This window comes from Melopsittacus undulatus, chromosome 3 (assembly GCF_012275295.1).
Source record: "Melopsittacus undulatus isolate bMelUnd1 chromosome 3, bMelUnd1.mat.Z, whole genome shotgun sequence".
NCBI lineage: Eukaryota > Metazoa > Chordata > Aves > Psittaciformes > Psittaculidae > Melopsittacus > Melopsittacus undulatus.
The window spans coordinates 84,267,157-84,284,105 of record NC_047529.1 but is presented as its reverse complement, the minus strand read 5'-3'; the positions used below and the strand labels follow the sequence as shown (position 1 = coordinate 84,284,105).

Below are 16,949 nucleotides of genomic sequence, written 5' to 3'. Positions count from 1 at the left end.
CAGATACCAGAAGACAGGCAACAACTAGCATAAAAACATTCTTTATATGACCTGCCATGATGATATCCACCATGATTCTACATGTAACGTTCAATAATGTATTTTAAGGTAACCAGACTTTAACAAAATATTAATTTCATTTATGCTGTCAAAATTTTAAAAATTTTTACATTACATAATTAAACCCAAAAAGTTTTATTTTTCATGAAAATACTTAAAAATAAACAATAATAACTTTGGTATTTCTATACTACAGTAGAATATTCTTCATTCATAAAGAGAACATTTAAGCTAATCAAAGTACATTAAAATCTGTCAGATAAGTGAAACCTTAAGTAGACTTAAGCAGACTCTCCCCCTCTCCCCTTCCACTTATATAGACTTTTATTATATTAAAAGCATAAATTTAATTACATCAGAAAAAACATTCTTTCTAATCATATTAAATGGTGTCAATAGAGACAACATTCATAAGCAGGCAACATCTACCTACTACTATAAGAGAGAGATATTAACTAGTATCATTACTACAAGAGAAATTAAAGGGGAGCAGAGGGGGAAGTGGGGGTGGGAGAAAGAGTGCATCCACATTTATCTATACACATGGCAGAAACAGAGAGAGTATATTAAAACAAAGCTAGTATTTACTTTATCAGTCTGGTAGCCAAGATCTCTGCTATCCACAGAACTAACATGTTGGAGATATTAATACAAGTTTCCACAAAGTAGTACAGGATCATCAATTTTCTCTTTAGCTAGCAAATTCCAAGTTTAAGAGCAGTCTCTTTTAGGAATAAACTAACAATTTAAAAAGTGCAACACACCATACAAATTAAACATCCAATATTTAAAAATTAAATACTAACTATAAATCAATGTAATATTTTTAACCCTATTTTATATGCTTCTAAGCCAATACAGATTTCAGTAACACTCATTCCATCATTAAATCCACCAGAAAAGCCCTTATAAATTAAGACTTCATATTCAGGATCGATTTAAAGAATGAATTTACTACACAGGCAGGATCTGCACTGGACTATTATGTTATAAGCTATATTCTTTTTTCCAAACTCGTTTATCAGTAACACCAAACAACAGGTACTTTTAGCTCACAGAGCTGTCTATCAGGGGAGGAGAGAAAATTTGGAGAAAACACATTTCCTGAAATATTTACAGCTAGAGGTACTTGAGCATCTGAAGCTTGTTTTAATACCCTTACTCATGAATCACAACAGTGTGGCTATTTTAATGGAGTTAAAATTGAAAGCTACAGATGCCCTTAAGGACAGTTTACTACTGAAATCATTCTACAATAATAGCATACTAAACTAGAATTTAATAAGATATATCTCTTATACCTACTCTTGGCAATTAACATCTTAACGTTTTGGAGATCCTGTGCTGCAAACTGGACTCTACTGATAAATACAATTAGATTTTCCACATCTCATGTGGGGAAAACATCATACTTACTAGTTCAGTAAATATGTAATAGCAGGAAGTCCTAAGAACAGAATAAATGCAGGTAGGTGAAACAAGTTTTAATTTACATAATGGTGAAAGCAATTAATTTTCATTATCTCCATGAAGTTTGTTTCAAAATTTTACTGTGGCTTACAGACAAGGACAACTGCTAGCATGAAAATGCCCCTTAATCAGGTCTTTAATATTTTCCACTTGCAAACTAAAAAAAAGCTCCTGAAAGAGGTGAAACAAAGACTCAACATAACCAATTTAAATCTCCCCAACAACGGACTTCCTTTTTCTTTGTTATCTTCAACAACTCTTCACATGCCATGGGTCTGCAAATCACAGATGGAAAATTACCATTCTGATAACTCATACTGTTTTTCACTTAACTCCCATTTACCTTGCAAACAAAAAAGACATAGTCTACTTCAGAGAAGAGCATTGTCTCAGAGGTCTCACATCAAATGCTATTTTGTTTTCATGCAACAGCAAAATATAAACCCTTAAGAGTTACATTTAGGAATAAAATCTCTTTGATGTTACTTTTTGGGCAAGTGAATGCAGTTTCACTGCTTGTGTTGCAAAATGAAATACACCTGCTTTGTAATTCTTTGCTACTACAAGGAGTGGCTGGGGCAGCTCAGTGTGACAAGCACAAGGAAAAAACTATAGATTAAGTTCAAAAAAAGACAGTATATGCAGAGGAAATTTTCATTAGATTCTACAAACATGAACTTCAATGTAAAGTATCTCCACCTCTCTTAGCCTAAGAAAATATTATGCCAAAATGATGTTTCTAACCAGATGACAAGCTACTTTGGACCTTACACTACAACAGCTTTTCTCAAAACTACATAAAAAACCCACCATTATTTCTGATCGTATTAAATCTTGCCCACAGAGACACCATTCGTAACTAGGTATGGGTATAATCTTCCTACTACTGTAGGAGAGTGGTATTAACTAGTAGCACTACTGCAAAAGAAAATAAGGGAGCAGAGAAATTACACTTCTGTATCTCAGCACTATTCTCTTCTCCTATATCAAGTGTGGTGAGCAATCTCTTGAAGTTTGAAGGCTAACAATTTATTATTTTTGTGAATTGGAAACATTTTCAGAGCAGAAATACATTTCAGTTAAATAAAATGTATTCCAACTCTTCTGCTCCTTTCACGTAATTTACTAGTTTCAAGAGCAACATATAATACAATTTCTGTAGTTACACAATGTGTTCTTAGAGTGTATTGTACATTGTCTTTCGTGTTAAGTTTATCCAGTATGGATAGAGGCACAGTATTTACACCCATACTTACAGCATTGTTTGATTAATCAGTTTAATTACCCTGGAAATTATCCAGGTTTCATTACTAGCAATATTCATCCCTTTACCTTCCAAGCAAAAAAAAGTTTGTAGCAAAATAAGCCGTATTTCAATTACATATGTCACATACTGCAAGAAACTAGTAATCCTCAGACTAGGAAAAAAAGCTCTTTGAGTGTTAGTGCTTTACTAGTATCTTGCCTTTGTATCTAAAATTCAACACTAAGAGCGCACAACAGAAGTTTGAAGAAAGAGAATGCAATGCCCTTCTAATTATTCAAGAACACATTTTAGTTATGAACAATCACTCAAAACTTTCAGCCACTATGCTACTTAATCCAGAAGAGAAAAAAAATGCACTAAAAATATAGTTTGATCTGTATAGTAATTTATATTATAACATACCGTCACGCTATACTAGTTACGACTACTTTCTGCTCAGGGCTGAAAAAGCCTGTAGATATACTCTGGCCTGCACATGTTAAGTTTACCTCCCTATGGTAAGCAATCAGAAAAAAAAAAAAACCAAACAAAAGTAAAGAACTTTGAATGTTAATGCTTTAAACTGTTCCCAGTGTTCAACAACTCGATATAACAATGAGTGGTCAAGAACAATTCTAGCACAAAACGTATGCAGTAGAATTAGAAAGACCTGTGCACATGGCAAAAACCATTTAAGCTACTACACTGATAAAAAAAACAACCCAAAGGCAGTACTATTTCTGGTTTAGCCACCTCAAATTTACAACTATCCTCTTTATCCTGGAAAAGAAAAAGTAACCAGTAACTTAAGTAACTGAAAACTGTGACCTCTAAAAAAGGTAGCAAAAAAACCTGAAGCGAAATTAAGTTCAGAATAAACTAAATCTGCCTCAAAGTAAGGTTATCCAAATTTTTATTGTCAAAAAAGATTGCAAACATCAAGGGGAGTTCTGGAGTGTGTCTTCAAAATGTAACTCACATAACCAGTCCTAAAGATTCATACAGCTTTTTTAATAAAGTACAAATCAGTTGTTCATCTGTCACTTTAAGCTGAATTTAGTAACCATCTTGAACTGTAGAAATTGTGTTTCTTTTCTACACAGAGAAGCAAAGGAATGCAATCCCTCCTCACTTAATTACCCAGCACACACCTAAATACCAACTGCCATCCCTCAACACTCCAGCATTAGCTGTAGTGGCTATCTACCGAAGCATCCATTTCACTCCAATTCATCATCGTCAGCTTTCTTGCTGACACTCTTCAGAGCAGCCCAGTTGATGAATTGCTCTGTTATTCATCCTATGTTAATCCGAGGCTGCTGCAGAAATACCTTTTTGAAGACACTTAACAGTATTAAAACTCAGCACTACCAAGTGCCCTCAGTGTGCATTAAACCTCCCATTTGGAACCAACAAGATTCCTCATGAATAGTTATGAATGAAATACAGTTACTAAATCAATAGGTTTATGTACCCCATTACCTATAGACAGAGCTTCCACACAATTCCTTGCTTCCCTGGAAGCTACATGTGAATTATTAGAAACTGGAAGTACTTTTGATCCATACAGAATTTAACCTCAATTAACCCTACATTAAGTTGATATAGTGAAGTTTTTGCCTTCCTGCTCCTCAAAATATCAGTAGATTTCCTAAATGTCACAGGTCTCTAAAGAAAGGTTCTTTAAAGTCTATAAGCCTAATAAGCTTTTCTCAAGAAAGGCACTTTCTTTTTCCTAGTTTCTTCCAAGTTGGGTTTCATCTTTAGATGTTTTCTCCAGATTTTTTCCCAACTGATTGTTCATCCTGTCACTAGAAGAAAATGTAACTATAGAGATTGAACATGAAAACACTGCAAGAAATTTCAGAATATGAGGCCCAAATCTCTGTAAACATGTTATTACAAAAACTAAATATACTTCCTTTCTAGCAACTGCCCTTGCTAAGGTCATACCTGAAAGATACTCAGGTCTCATTACTCTTCTCAAGATGTTTTAGCATACATAAAATCAGTGTTCCTGATAGAATCTTGGTCAGAATTCATTTTTGACCCCTACCATTTTATCTAGGCCCAGATTTTGTTCAAGTCTGTTTACTAGTTGAGCACAAAGTTGACAGAACTATGTGACAACTAGGAACAAAATCCGTATAGAGTCCTGTTTCAGGTTGATTCAGAGCCAGTATAAGAGTTCCATAAAAGCCTTGAGTGATTTAAAGAAGTAGTAATTCCCTTGTAAACTGACTGCATATGAGCCTCTCTGACTATATTTATCTTTACAGATGATACGATACTTACTTAAGCAATTAAAGAACTATCAACAGCTTTGTCTCTACCATCATCTAACACACACCTTTTTCTCACTGCACAGGCAACCTTCACAGCAAAAACATACTTTAAACAAGACATCTGGGCCTATTACAGCATTTTAACCTTCAACTTTAACACACAAACCAGCTGTAAGAGAACACACTTGTCAACAGATTATACATGTAGTATTTAACCAGTAAGTTTGAAAGTTTGGTGGGGGGAGAAGAGGGGACGACAACACTTTGAGAAGACTTTGAAAAAAACATTTCTGGTAATTTCTGATTTAGGGATGCAGCTCGTAACCCTTCAAAATGAGATAAACTGAAACTAACTAAAAGGAGCATGCACAGATTAGCAGCACTGCTCAAAAGCAAACAGCACCAGGTCAGAGAATTTTCCCTTGTGTTCTGCTCCTCCCCATTCCTGCAATGAAACCAAAGATATTCCACAGTAAAGAGGGCCAGCTTGGTTCACTCTTCATGTAAAAAATATTGAAAATTATGCATTAACTTTTGATACAATCATTTGCAGGTTATTAGATTAAGCTGCATTAAAAACAACATTAACTGATTTGCCACTGCTTTGAAGTCTGATAAATAAATGGAAGCATTATGCAGCATCAGCTGAATGTTTTAGTTACCATTTAAATATATGAACCAGAACATTGCTTTTTTTATTAATACTTGTGCTAGACAGATCTGTTGCTTACTTTTTAAGATTTTAGGTGTATTCCATCTCCTAGACACTAATGAAGAAAACATACTGCATTAGGACAGAACATTTCAACCATATAATGGTTACAGAGATTTCTAAAATAGTATTTTAATCTGAATTAGATGGAACAAGAAGGTTCATTATTTCAACAGCTGAAGGATTTAAAGAATTCAGCAAAGTCTGGCTTCCATCTAGTGTCAGCTAGTCTGAAAATAGTCACATCCTTAAAATTCTGAATGGACCAGATGCACAATCAGTTGACAGCAATTGGGAGTTTCAGACTTTAAAGCAAATGTTTAAGCAAATGTGACTCTCTCCCCAAGGCTCAGCTCTACATCCTCAGTTATTGAGCCACTTCAGCCATTGTGCCACACAAGTACTCTGAGATCACATACCCGAGCTCAATCACAGCCCTGATCTGCCTGAAAAGTAAGCCAGCACAACACAAACAAACTCAAAAAAAAACCCTGACCAGCCTAGAATATCAGCTGACCTTTTAAGCCAGTAACTGATCCACCAGATAAGGATATAAAATGCTCTATTATCCTCCCCTGCCTCTGCTCCAACATCAGCGGCTGCTGTTCTGATGATTCTGACTCCTCAGAACTACACTGACATAACTGCCCAGCAAAATAACAAGATTTTAATTGTCATGCTAGGATTTTTTTCCCTTTCAAATCCAGTCTTAAAGAACTGTAACCATTTAAAAGGTTACATACCATGAAAAGTGTTCATGTTGAACCAATATGTTCAGATGTCAATCAGTTATCACACAAATTTCTTCATGATTTCTAGAATACAAGTCTGCTGAGGACCTTCCCACCCAGGCACATCCTGGAGCATTGCAATGAAGTTACCAAATATTGAAACACTGCCCCAAGTACAGCCTGTGCTGAAAGCACAAAAAAATCTTCTCTAATCCACTACAGCATACAGTACAAGTATTCAGGTGCAGCTGCAAAACAGTCAAAAACATAAATCCAAAAACTTCCAGTGTGCTACTAAATCAACTACACAACACCAGAAACACTAAAAGGAAGCACATTAATAGCTACCTATTTCCATTTCCCTTCACAAAAAGGGTTGGTTTGTTTTTTTGTTGTTTTTTTTTTTACAATGAACTAAGAAGCAAAATTTTCCCTTTTGACACCAGATATTAAAAATAATAATAAAAAATCAATGCCTAAACGAAAATTGAAAATGCCTTTTCAAATTATACTCTATTTTAAACTATGATAATAAAATAGTAATACTAAAAAAAAAGTTAGCATTACCACACTTATTCCAAGCACTAACACCTACTAAAATAACCTCAGAATATTAAAAAAAAGCTGCAACTTCTAAATTTGAGACCCAGACAGTAGAGGTCTAGTAACCCAACTGCCCGAATAGAAAAAGCACTTTAACTTGCACTATATCCTGTCCTTCTCAGACACCCAACTAGCCTGCAACAGACACCTTTCTAATGGGAACCATAACAACACTGTGGAGGGGCAGCTCTACTAATGAAGCTGGGTATTATTTCTTTTTAAAGCTGTCAAGGCTGCTTTGCTCATTCAAGCATAAATTGTCTCCAAAATCTAAGCTCTGCTATTGAAAAGCTAACTCCACTTCTATTAAATGCTTCCAAGAAAAACAACCAGAAGAAACTCAAACCCAGAAATTACTTTAACTGCACTGCACAAGTAGCATGGCATATTTTTAAGCCAAAAGTGGAAATGTAATGTTGCTTAACTATCAGCAACCCAATCCATTTTCTCGCCAGAGCAAAGGGATCTAATCTGGATTATAAACATTACACCCATCATGTTTCAGGATTCAAACAGAAGCTCTAATGTCCTCCACAGACTTGATCCTCCTGCTACACAGCACAGACTTATCTTACATGCTACTTCTACTGACCTAACCAGTTGCGTTAAACATGAGATTAAATACAGTGGCAGTTTTACTGTTCCTATTAGTTTTCTTAGCAATGTGTTATTAAATTTCAATAAAATGTCAAAATCAACAGAATATTTTCATAGTACACATTTTGATTAAAATCAATACAGAAAAATTCACACAGCCCGCATGAGAAGTTGTGAGTTATGTTTCAATAAAGACAAGGGTCAGTGAGTGAGGGCATTTAATTACTTCACAGCTTCCCTGGCAAGGAGTTTCCCCTGTCTCGTCTCCCCCCCCCCCCCCCCCCCCCCCCCCCCACCTCCAGCCCCTTGACATTCCATATAAGCAGTGGAATATAAACCATGGATTCCCATAGAAGACTCCTGTTGTACTTCAATCAGCCTGAGCTATCTGGATGGTCTGGTAATTAACGTTAACACAGGTCTATCCTGTCAGCCAGAGAATATATACCAGATCAGCATCTAACAATACAGCTAATTAATAGGGTTATCTACATCACTATGCATTCTCCAAAAAGGAGAGCATTTTAAGGTTACTTACTGTTTTAATACTGAGGTCTAAACTCATATAATTGTAAGTCTCCCGCTCTGGATTTGGCATTGTTTAGTGTGCTCAGGAGAAGAGTTTTAATTTCAGTACTGAAATAGACAATCTGATCAAAAACGCTACTGAACTACAAAAGTAACCATTCATTTCATGTCCAGCCTTCTTTCTCACACACACAAAGCCCAGTGTTCATCCTACACCTGGCTTTTTCCAACTCGGCCTTTTCTCTTTTGACACATGTAAACTTAATTTTCATCATTAAGACATTCTAAGTGCTCACTTAAAAAAGTATTTTCTCAGTTGTCAGAGGCCAGGTGAATTTTTTTTTTGTAGTATTAACCTACATACCTTTAGCTGTTCCTTTGTGTGCTAGGAAAGCACCATGAGCCACTCCCTAATCTAATCACCACCTGGTCAGTTGTTTCTAACCATAGCAAGATATTTTCATACGACACTCATTACACTGGAAACTACTCCAAAGCATTTCAGGTGAGGAAAATGCAACTCAATTCCAGCCTTACAGAACAAGTAACACTAACCAAAAATTATAAAAAAAAATAAAAAAAAAGAAGTTAGACATTTTAATACTCAATTATTGGCAACAAACAGTGAAGAAACTGCTTTCAAAACATGAGCTTAAAACAACTGCTTTACTAACTTAAAACTTTTCTTAGTTAAAACAACACCCATCTTTTAAAGTTACATGCCAGGTGACTGCAATCCCATAAATATGCAGATACATTTCCAAAAATAATTTCTTTTTCAAAGATCTGAAATTCTTGGGGGGGGAGATTTTGAATATGATTCACCAAGATTTAAAAAAAATAAACTTTTTCTTAAGTGCAATGGAACTTTTGATATTTTTAAGAGGCTCCAAAGAAATTACAAATAAAACCCACCCACACCTCAGAACAATTCTTATAAAGTTTTCAAACACTTAAGTTCTAGAAGCTTTACACCTCATTTTTATGAGACATCTATAAATCAGAAAAAAGCCTCAGACATTAAGATGTAGAGAGTATTAAAGAACCATATTCAAAGCACACCAGAAATACTCAATGCTCTTGTCACACACTGTTTTGTGCAATTTTAACATTACAACTCAAAGTTTAAAATTAGTTTAAGATTCTGGGCAAGCACCTATCATAAGGGCTTTATCCCAAATAACACTCATCTCCTAACTCTGCATTAAGATGCACAGTTTGCATTGAAATAATAGGGTTTTATTGCAATATCTGATACAACTGAAAACCAGACATGATAATGTGGCCAGTGCCCCTTCACCAAATCTGGTATGTCAGCAAAACCCTAGCTAAGCATCAGCTACATTTACATAATTACAAACAATAAGGTCATGTACAAAAGTAACTAGGTAACTTCTCAGGGAGAATTTATTTACACGACCAGAACACACCTCTTCAGTCCTAACTTATGCAGACATTTTGGTTTAGACATTAAGACTGACACGAAAACTGCAGTTTTGATCACTGGGTTCTGCGAGTTAACACGCACTTTTCTCAGTGAGCACAGCAGAGAGAGGAACGCCCAAGAAAAATTATCCTACTTAATCCCTACCTAGATGATTTTACAGCTAGATTTGCTGTAACTACTAGGCAGAAAGAGTCAGTCTGTCACAAAATCGAATCTATCTCCAACAGCTATATGCAGGGTGTAATTCATGTTAAAGGTAGACTCACTTTAAGTCACCTTCAACACAAGTTTGACAGGAGGAAGAAACCACTGAGGTACAATTTACAGAGAAAAAATTAGTTCCTATAAAAGCCTGCATCAAAACCTTATTTAAGATAAGTTCAGACTACAGATTTGATCTGTGTACATTCCAATAACATACGCGATTCTAACCACTTACAGGTTCAAGAAAACAAAATGCTAATATAAAAGTTGTACTACCCAGATCCCAGTTAATGGTTCAGACTTATTTGTTCACAATCTGCTGAAAAATAAATCGAAAGTACCTTATTTATTTCAATAGGTCACAGCACAACTGCAGAGTTTGAAACATCCAATTTATTAAAAAAAAAACAAAACAGTGCAAGAAAAAAAGGTATAACTTTATTCACATCCCACAAAAAGGATCATTAAAAGATACAAGCTGTTCAAGAAAACAATCTGAGTTAGAACCACAAAAGTTAGTATCTTGAGAAGCCGAAGAGTAAAAAAATCAGGTCATATTTGATGGTGCAAACAATTACAGGAAATACAGCCTATTCCACATTCAGGAAGAGCCCTCTCTTCCCACAGGTTTGCACTAGTCTGATAAAAACAATCCAGCTTCCTAGTTATTATGATGTGCACTTTAAACATCCTTGTTAATCCACAAAAGCCTTATTTACACGTAAGAAGTTGAAAGCACACATATGCAAAAATATTTATAACCTAAACAAAACTATGACTTTCATATTTTATTATAAAGTAGGGTGTTTTTTTAAAGAAAAAGAAGTTTCCTCCATATACCTCTTGCATTTAAGCTGATTTTCAAAACCAAATGCCATAAGGCAGAAGCACTAAAATTTTCAATGACCAAACACTAAGATACAGTTCAGAAAGGAAAATGCGTTTGGGTAATACAGACAGAACAGAAACAGAATAAAGAAGTAGACATACGTTCTGAAACTTAACCAGATTAGATATACTGTTCATCTAGACCAACAGGTCCATTTCTGTCTCTTGGTGGATAAAATTACAAGAAGTAATCACAAGCCCACCTGTATTTTGTTTAAATACTGGCATGTAAAAATAAAAAAGGCCTAGAATTCCAGCAGGGAAAGCAATCCTGCGTTTTGTTTGAATTCTCAGGGTTGTGACTATTTCTTCAGTCCAATCAGCACAAAATGAAAGACAAAGGCTGACTGTAGTTAGTCTTCTCAAGCATAAACAAAATCTTCTGGAAGATGGTTGTACAGTGACTGAAAAAAATCCCAAACACATACCTAAAGCACAAAACAAACCAGAAACAGCAAACCAAATTCTAAGGGGAGGCAGAGAGGGAGGCAGCAAGGACTACATAGGAACAGTATTTTTAGATTACATAAATCTACACACACATGCCCCTAATATTTGGTATTCTCAAAGGTGCCATAAAACAACTGATGAAACTATTAAATATTATAACACATTCCAAATCTTGCAGACCTCTCTAGCAAGCCTACAGGTTGCTATTGCTGAACCCCTCACAGGATGCCAGTGTAGCATATAGTTAAGGTATTTAACACAATGCCCTTTTAATAACCAGGATAGGTGTTCTACAGAACAACAGCTGTTCCAATTTCTCAAGTGTTCATTGCTATTGACTATTTCACCTATGTAATACTGCCTGTAAGCATACAGTATATTTAAGTCTATGCAAATACAAATACTTGCACAAATACACAAGTATTTTGTCATTCTTTGTTATCTTCTATTAAATCTGTTAATTTCACTACTTAAGTCAGTAATGGTGTTCAGAGGCCTGCCTCACGCCTCAGAAAAAAAAATAACTGGCGCCCCTTAGTGTTCAAATCCTGAAGTCTTGAAGCAATTTACTAGATTTGCATGAAACATTTTTTTTCAACATTCCAAAAAGTTTTCTGCCTCCACAGTACTTCCACCCAATTGCCAACGTAAACAGGAAAAGCAGAAAACCTTAAAGGGATAGCAGACTTCTTCCCGAGACTATTAGCAACACAGAGTGCATTTTATCTTTCTTTTAAAGAGCGCAAAAAATAGCTCCAACACAATCCTTAAACTTTTTCAGCAAGTCCCAACAGCTTCCATTTTGGAACTTCAATACTTCACAAAACGTACTTCCAGACCTTTCAGTATTTAAAAATATATCAAATGCTGTGAGGATTTCAGACATTCTTTTTTCAGTGTTTTTTTCATATGGGGAAAAATTTTTTCTTTCTTTTGTTCTCCAACACACACACAACAAAAAAAAAAAAAACCCAAACCAAAAGTTTCAGGCCTCCTCTGGCCAAATACAGTAAGTTGAAGAGATTCAGGAATTTAAGAATCCAGCATTAGGCCTCTGGAAGGCTCATAACATGCTAAAAACAGTCTTCTCAGTCAAGTTTCTTCTTGATATTTATTGTAAATCTAACTATCCTGAGAGGGTGTTTTCTGTGGTGACCAAGAACATTTGCGTTACTTTTCACATCCGTATTTGCTCCAATATGATTTCAAATTTCACCACAAGTCTTGATCATAAAAATAGAATCTCCCATTATGTCTCTTCCCACAGTCCATCTTTCAGAATTCTTCACTGGGCTTTTTTTTTTTTTACTCTTCTATCATCTATTTCTGAAGGCAGCATTTTCTCGATACGCTATTTTCTGTTGTACTACAGTCACTATCTCACTTTTACAGTGTTGGGAGAGGGCGGGGAGTTGTTCTACCAAATAAAACCAGCTCTTTCATCTTCCGAGGTCAACAACTTCCCAAACTTCTTTCACCGAGAAAGAATACGTCCAAACAAGAATCCTAACGTGAAATCTCAGAAGTCAGTATTTCATGCTAAGATTCCAAACAAGTTGAAGCTGTGTAAATAATTTATAGCTTTACCATATTCTACAAAGCTACCAATACGATTAAACAAACAGGTGTCTCTAACTCTCCTTAACGTGGTAAGAAATTAAATACTTTTAAAAACAAGCCTGTGAACCCAAGCATAAAGCAGATTTTAAATTACTGAGAACAAGCGTATCGCTCGATTTTTAACACAGATTTTTAACTCCAGTACTGTAGTGAGAACACATATGGGACAAAGTTCCCAGCATATACTTATTTTTTTCCATTTCTAAACTGCAATTATTTACTTGTAAAACTACAACTTAAAGGGAGCTCTTTAGGGGAAAAGAAGGGTTGGGGTGGTGTCAGCCCACCGAACGGCCCCTCGCCGGGAGCTGGGTTGGGGGCGGCAGCGGACGTTTGGCAGGAGCAGACGAGGCAATTTCGTAATTTTTCTGGGTTGGTTTTTTTTTTCCCTTCACTAAAGTCACACGTAGGAGTCTTTCAAGTTAGTTTCTTTAAAAGGTAAGGATAGCTGAAAGACGGATTTGTTCCCTTCTCTTGCAATATAGGGAAATTATAATTAGTTTGTGGCCACTTTGGGGTGGGGTAAAGCTGGAGTTGAAGAAAAAGCTCAGCCCCCTCCGTCTTAGTCATTCAAGTTCAAGCAGCTTCCAGAACAGCCAAATCTCGAAACCAAACACTCTCCCTCCCCCCCCCCCCCCCCCCTTCCCTTTCCCCCCAACCCGGGGCCCTCCGGCCGGGCCGCGGGCCGCTCCCCGAGAGGGGCCGCGCAGGACCCCGCTACCCGCCAGCCAGCCTTTCCCCTCCTCCCTGCCTTCCCCCAGAGCGCATTCCTGAGCTCCTCTCCTCGCTCCCTCCCCTCCGTTCGGCAGTTACCCTTCCCCCGGTTTTGGGAAAGGGTGCGGAGAAGGAAAGGAGAAAGAAAACAAGGGGGAGAACCCGCCCCACACCCGGGAATCGCGGGGAGCCGTGCGGCCAGGGCTGCCTCTTCCCCTCCAACCCGTTCAGCGAGTCCCCCGGCACCACACGGCAGCGGCCAGGGCGGGGAGAACCCACACTTCCCCTTTGTTTTAAGCTCCCCAACCCGGGGGGCGGGGGGGAGTGTGGGTGGGGGCAAGAGCGTGCGGAGAGCAGCGGGGAGAGCGAAACAGGCCCCGGGCTCCCCTCGGCCGGGGCCGGGTGCCGAGCGGGATCCCGGGAGCGGCGCGGAGGCCCGGGGCGGGGGGGAGGCAGGGCCGGGCGGCGGAGTGGGGGAGGGGACGGCCAGGCGAGCGCTTTTACCTTCGTCCAGCAGCCTCTCGAGGTGGTTGAAGATCCCGCAGAAGTTGGGGAGGCTGCTCATCAGCTTCTTGTCGTTCATCAGCTGCATCAGGTAATCGGGGCTCGGCTTCGGCTTCTCCTTGGTTTCCATTTCCCCAACCATATTCCAAGCCCGCGCAGAGACGGCGAGCGCCCGCAGCAGCTCCGCCGAGCAACGCGACCGCGGCACGGGGCGCCCGGCTGGATCCGGGCGGGCGGGGAGGCGGTGGGGGAGGGGAGGGGGCGGGGAGGGGAGCTTCCCCGAGGAAGGAGGAGGAGGAGGAGGATTCAAATCCGGAGACAAACGCAGCCCCGAAGCCGAGTCCGAGGGAACGAAAAAAAGAGGAAACTCGACAGAAACCCCCGTGCGGGCTGCGCCCTCCTCGCCGGGCACAAGGACCCGCCGCCGCCTCTCGGTGCTGCCGCCGCCGCTTCCCTGCTCCGGGCGCCCTCGGCCGGCGCAGTCCTCGGTGTGTCCCCCCTCCTCCTCCTCCTCCCGCGCACACACACGCCGAGCCCGGCTTCTCCTCTCCGCGCTGCCCCCTGTCTCCGCGGCGGGGGAGGGAAGGGACGAGTGGGGCGGGCGGGCGCTGCTGCCGCTTCCAAGGAGCCGCCGCCGGTGTCTCTCCGCTGTTGCCGCCGCCGCCGCTGTTGTTGCCGCCGCGCTGCGCCTGGCGTGTCCTCCGCTCCGCCTCGCGCCCGCCCGCCCTCCCGCCGCCGCCTGTGGCTGGTGAGTCTCAGCCCCGCCGCCGCCTCCTCACTTCTCCTCAGTTCGCTCCGGAGTTCGCTTCAGTTCAGGCTGCGCTGCCAGCAGCAGCAGCGGCGGCGGCGGCAGGAGGGGCGGGGACGTGCCGGGGGCGGGCCCAGGGCGGGGCAAACGCTACTCGGTGGCGGCCGCAGCGCCGCTTGGCGGAGCCACCGCTCACTCCCTCCCCGCTCCGGTGGCCTGGGGCGGCAGCATAGCCGGGGGGACGGCGTGGGGCCCAAGGGGCCTTTATCTCTTCCCCCCCCTTTCCTTCACGTCCCCCCCCTCCCTCCCCCACTCCCCGCCGACCACTCCCCGTTCCGAGCGTCTGCGCGCGGACGGGCGGCGCAGGCGCGCAGCGTCGTGTGCGGCTCCCGCGCGCCTCCAGCCACCTCCGCCGCGCGCACGGAACTCTTCTAAACAAAGTCGTGCTGCTCGGGGAGGGGGCGGGCGGTGCCGGGTCACGTGATCTCCCCCCAAGGGGGCGGGGACAGCCGAGGCGGGAGGACGCGCGCGCGCGTGTGTGTGCCTGCTGTTTACAACGCGGCCGCGGTCTCGCGCGGCGGACGGGGTTTGGCGGGGCTGCCGCCTTCGCGCATGCGCCTACGGGCGGGGCGGTGCCGTGCCAGGAGCGGTTCGTAGTCAGTCGTGAGGCCGCGGGGTGGGGGGATTAGGTAGGTTTGTGGGGCAGGGGCAGTGGAGGTGACAGTTCGTGTCTCCGCGCTTCTGTCGGCTGTCCGGCCGAGCCCGTGCGCTGCGGGAGCCGCTTTATGACAGCCTTTGATACAGACGGGCATAGAGTGGGCTGGGGGTTGGTCGCCGCCAGGGGTGGAGGAGAACCGCAGACGATGGTGGCTGCCCGGCCGTACGCCCGACCCTGGAGCAACGATGGTGGTCCCCACTGCCCCAGTCGGGCAGCCAGTGTCAGGTCCGGGTGCCGGTCGCGGCGCTGCCTTCCTGCCCGAGCCTCGTCAATAGGCAGTTAGGCTCCCTCTTTGCTTACAGGGCAGCGCCGTGTTTGGGGGTCAGCCGTGATTTGTTTGACGGGTTTGGATGGGAGACGTGATGGGAGCAGCAGCATCCGGCAGCCAGAACCAAAATTAACGCGCTCCATCCACTGTAGTCGCGGAAGCAAAGCAGCGCGACGCGGTTGCTTGTACGTATTTCTCCTTCCCCGTGCAGCTACTCGGTGTTCGTACTTGATTTTTATTACTTAGGAGGTCGTCAGAAAGCTTCGGTTGAGATTTTCATTAGCTTGGTAGAGCTTGTGTTGTAAAGCTAGGTAAAAATAACTTCATTGTTTGATTCGTTGAATACAGCTATTTTTAATAGGACTAAGTATAAAATCTAGCTATTGTCTGATATGTAAAAAAATAAAATATTTTCGTACATACTACACGGTACTTGGAGAAAGTTTATGTATTAGGTAAATCGCAATGAGCAATGCTTCCAAAACTAAAAAGGTGCAGACATGTCATGTTGACAGGTGTACAGTTTCATCGGTATTGTCAAACCGTATTATTCGGGGTTTCTTTAAAGATGTGCATTGACAAAACGTAAAGAACATGTAGTTCTCATAACAGTAAAAATGCCTTGGCCTATTGCATTCCTTTTAGTGTTTATTGTATTTTTTCCCTTTTAAACATACAGAACTCATTATTTGGATATGAGAGTTTCAATTGCATTTCAAGGGGTTGTTTAAACATAAAAGGCTTATGTAAGATGAGTCTGATTTATTGCTTCTGTCATTTTAGCAAAGTAGTAGTATTACAAATCATCTTTTATAATACAGATTATTAGTTTATTAATAGCATGCCCAAAGCACACTGCAGCATGGCTATGGATGATGAAACAATACAGTTCCTATTTATTAAGAAAATTGTGTTTGTTCTTTCTCAACCTTGTTCTAAAATGCTAAAACATCCTTATATGCTTAACAAAATTGACATCATTTTATTTATCATAGATCAGTCTGAAAGGTGATGCAGTTTTGGAGCCTTTTATTTGCTTATTTTTAACCAGTGACTGAAGGCTCTTTTTAACCCTGAGAGAACACTTACTATCAAAACCTTCAATTTGATTAAAGGCATCTTTGAGAGCAGGCTTTCAGCTTAAAATTAGATGAAC

The 16,949-nt window shown here is 40.8% G+C and overlaps 1 protein-coding gene across 9 annotated transcripts in view; it reads right to left on the bottom strand.

Moving 5' to 3' along the window:
* Positions 1-14,306, bottom strand: part of QKI (QKI, KH domain containing RNA binding) — a 155,807-nt gene extending 141,501 nt beyond the window's left edge. For 8 of the 9 annotated variants that reach the window (XM_034060700.1, XM_034060701.1, XM_034060702.1 and 5 more), the window contains exon 1: positions 14,060-14,306. In XM_034060700.1, coding sequence (XP_033916591.1) covers positions 14,060-14,201 — 142 coding nt within the window. In that variant the 5' untranslated portion in view covers positions 14,202-14,306. The remainder of the gene's footprint in view (positions 1-14,059) is intronic. The other variant, XM_034060705.1, reaches the window with a different exon arrangement.
* Positions 14,307-16,949: the final 2,643 nt, after the last annotated feature.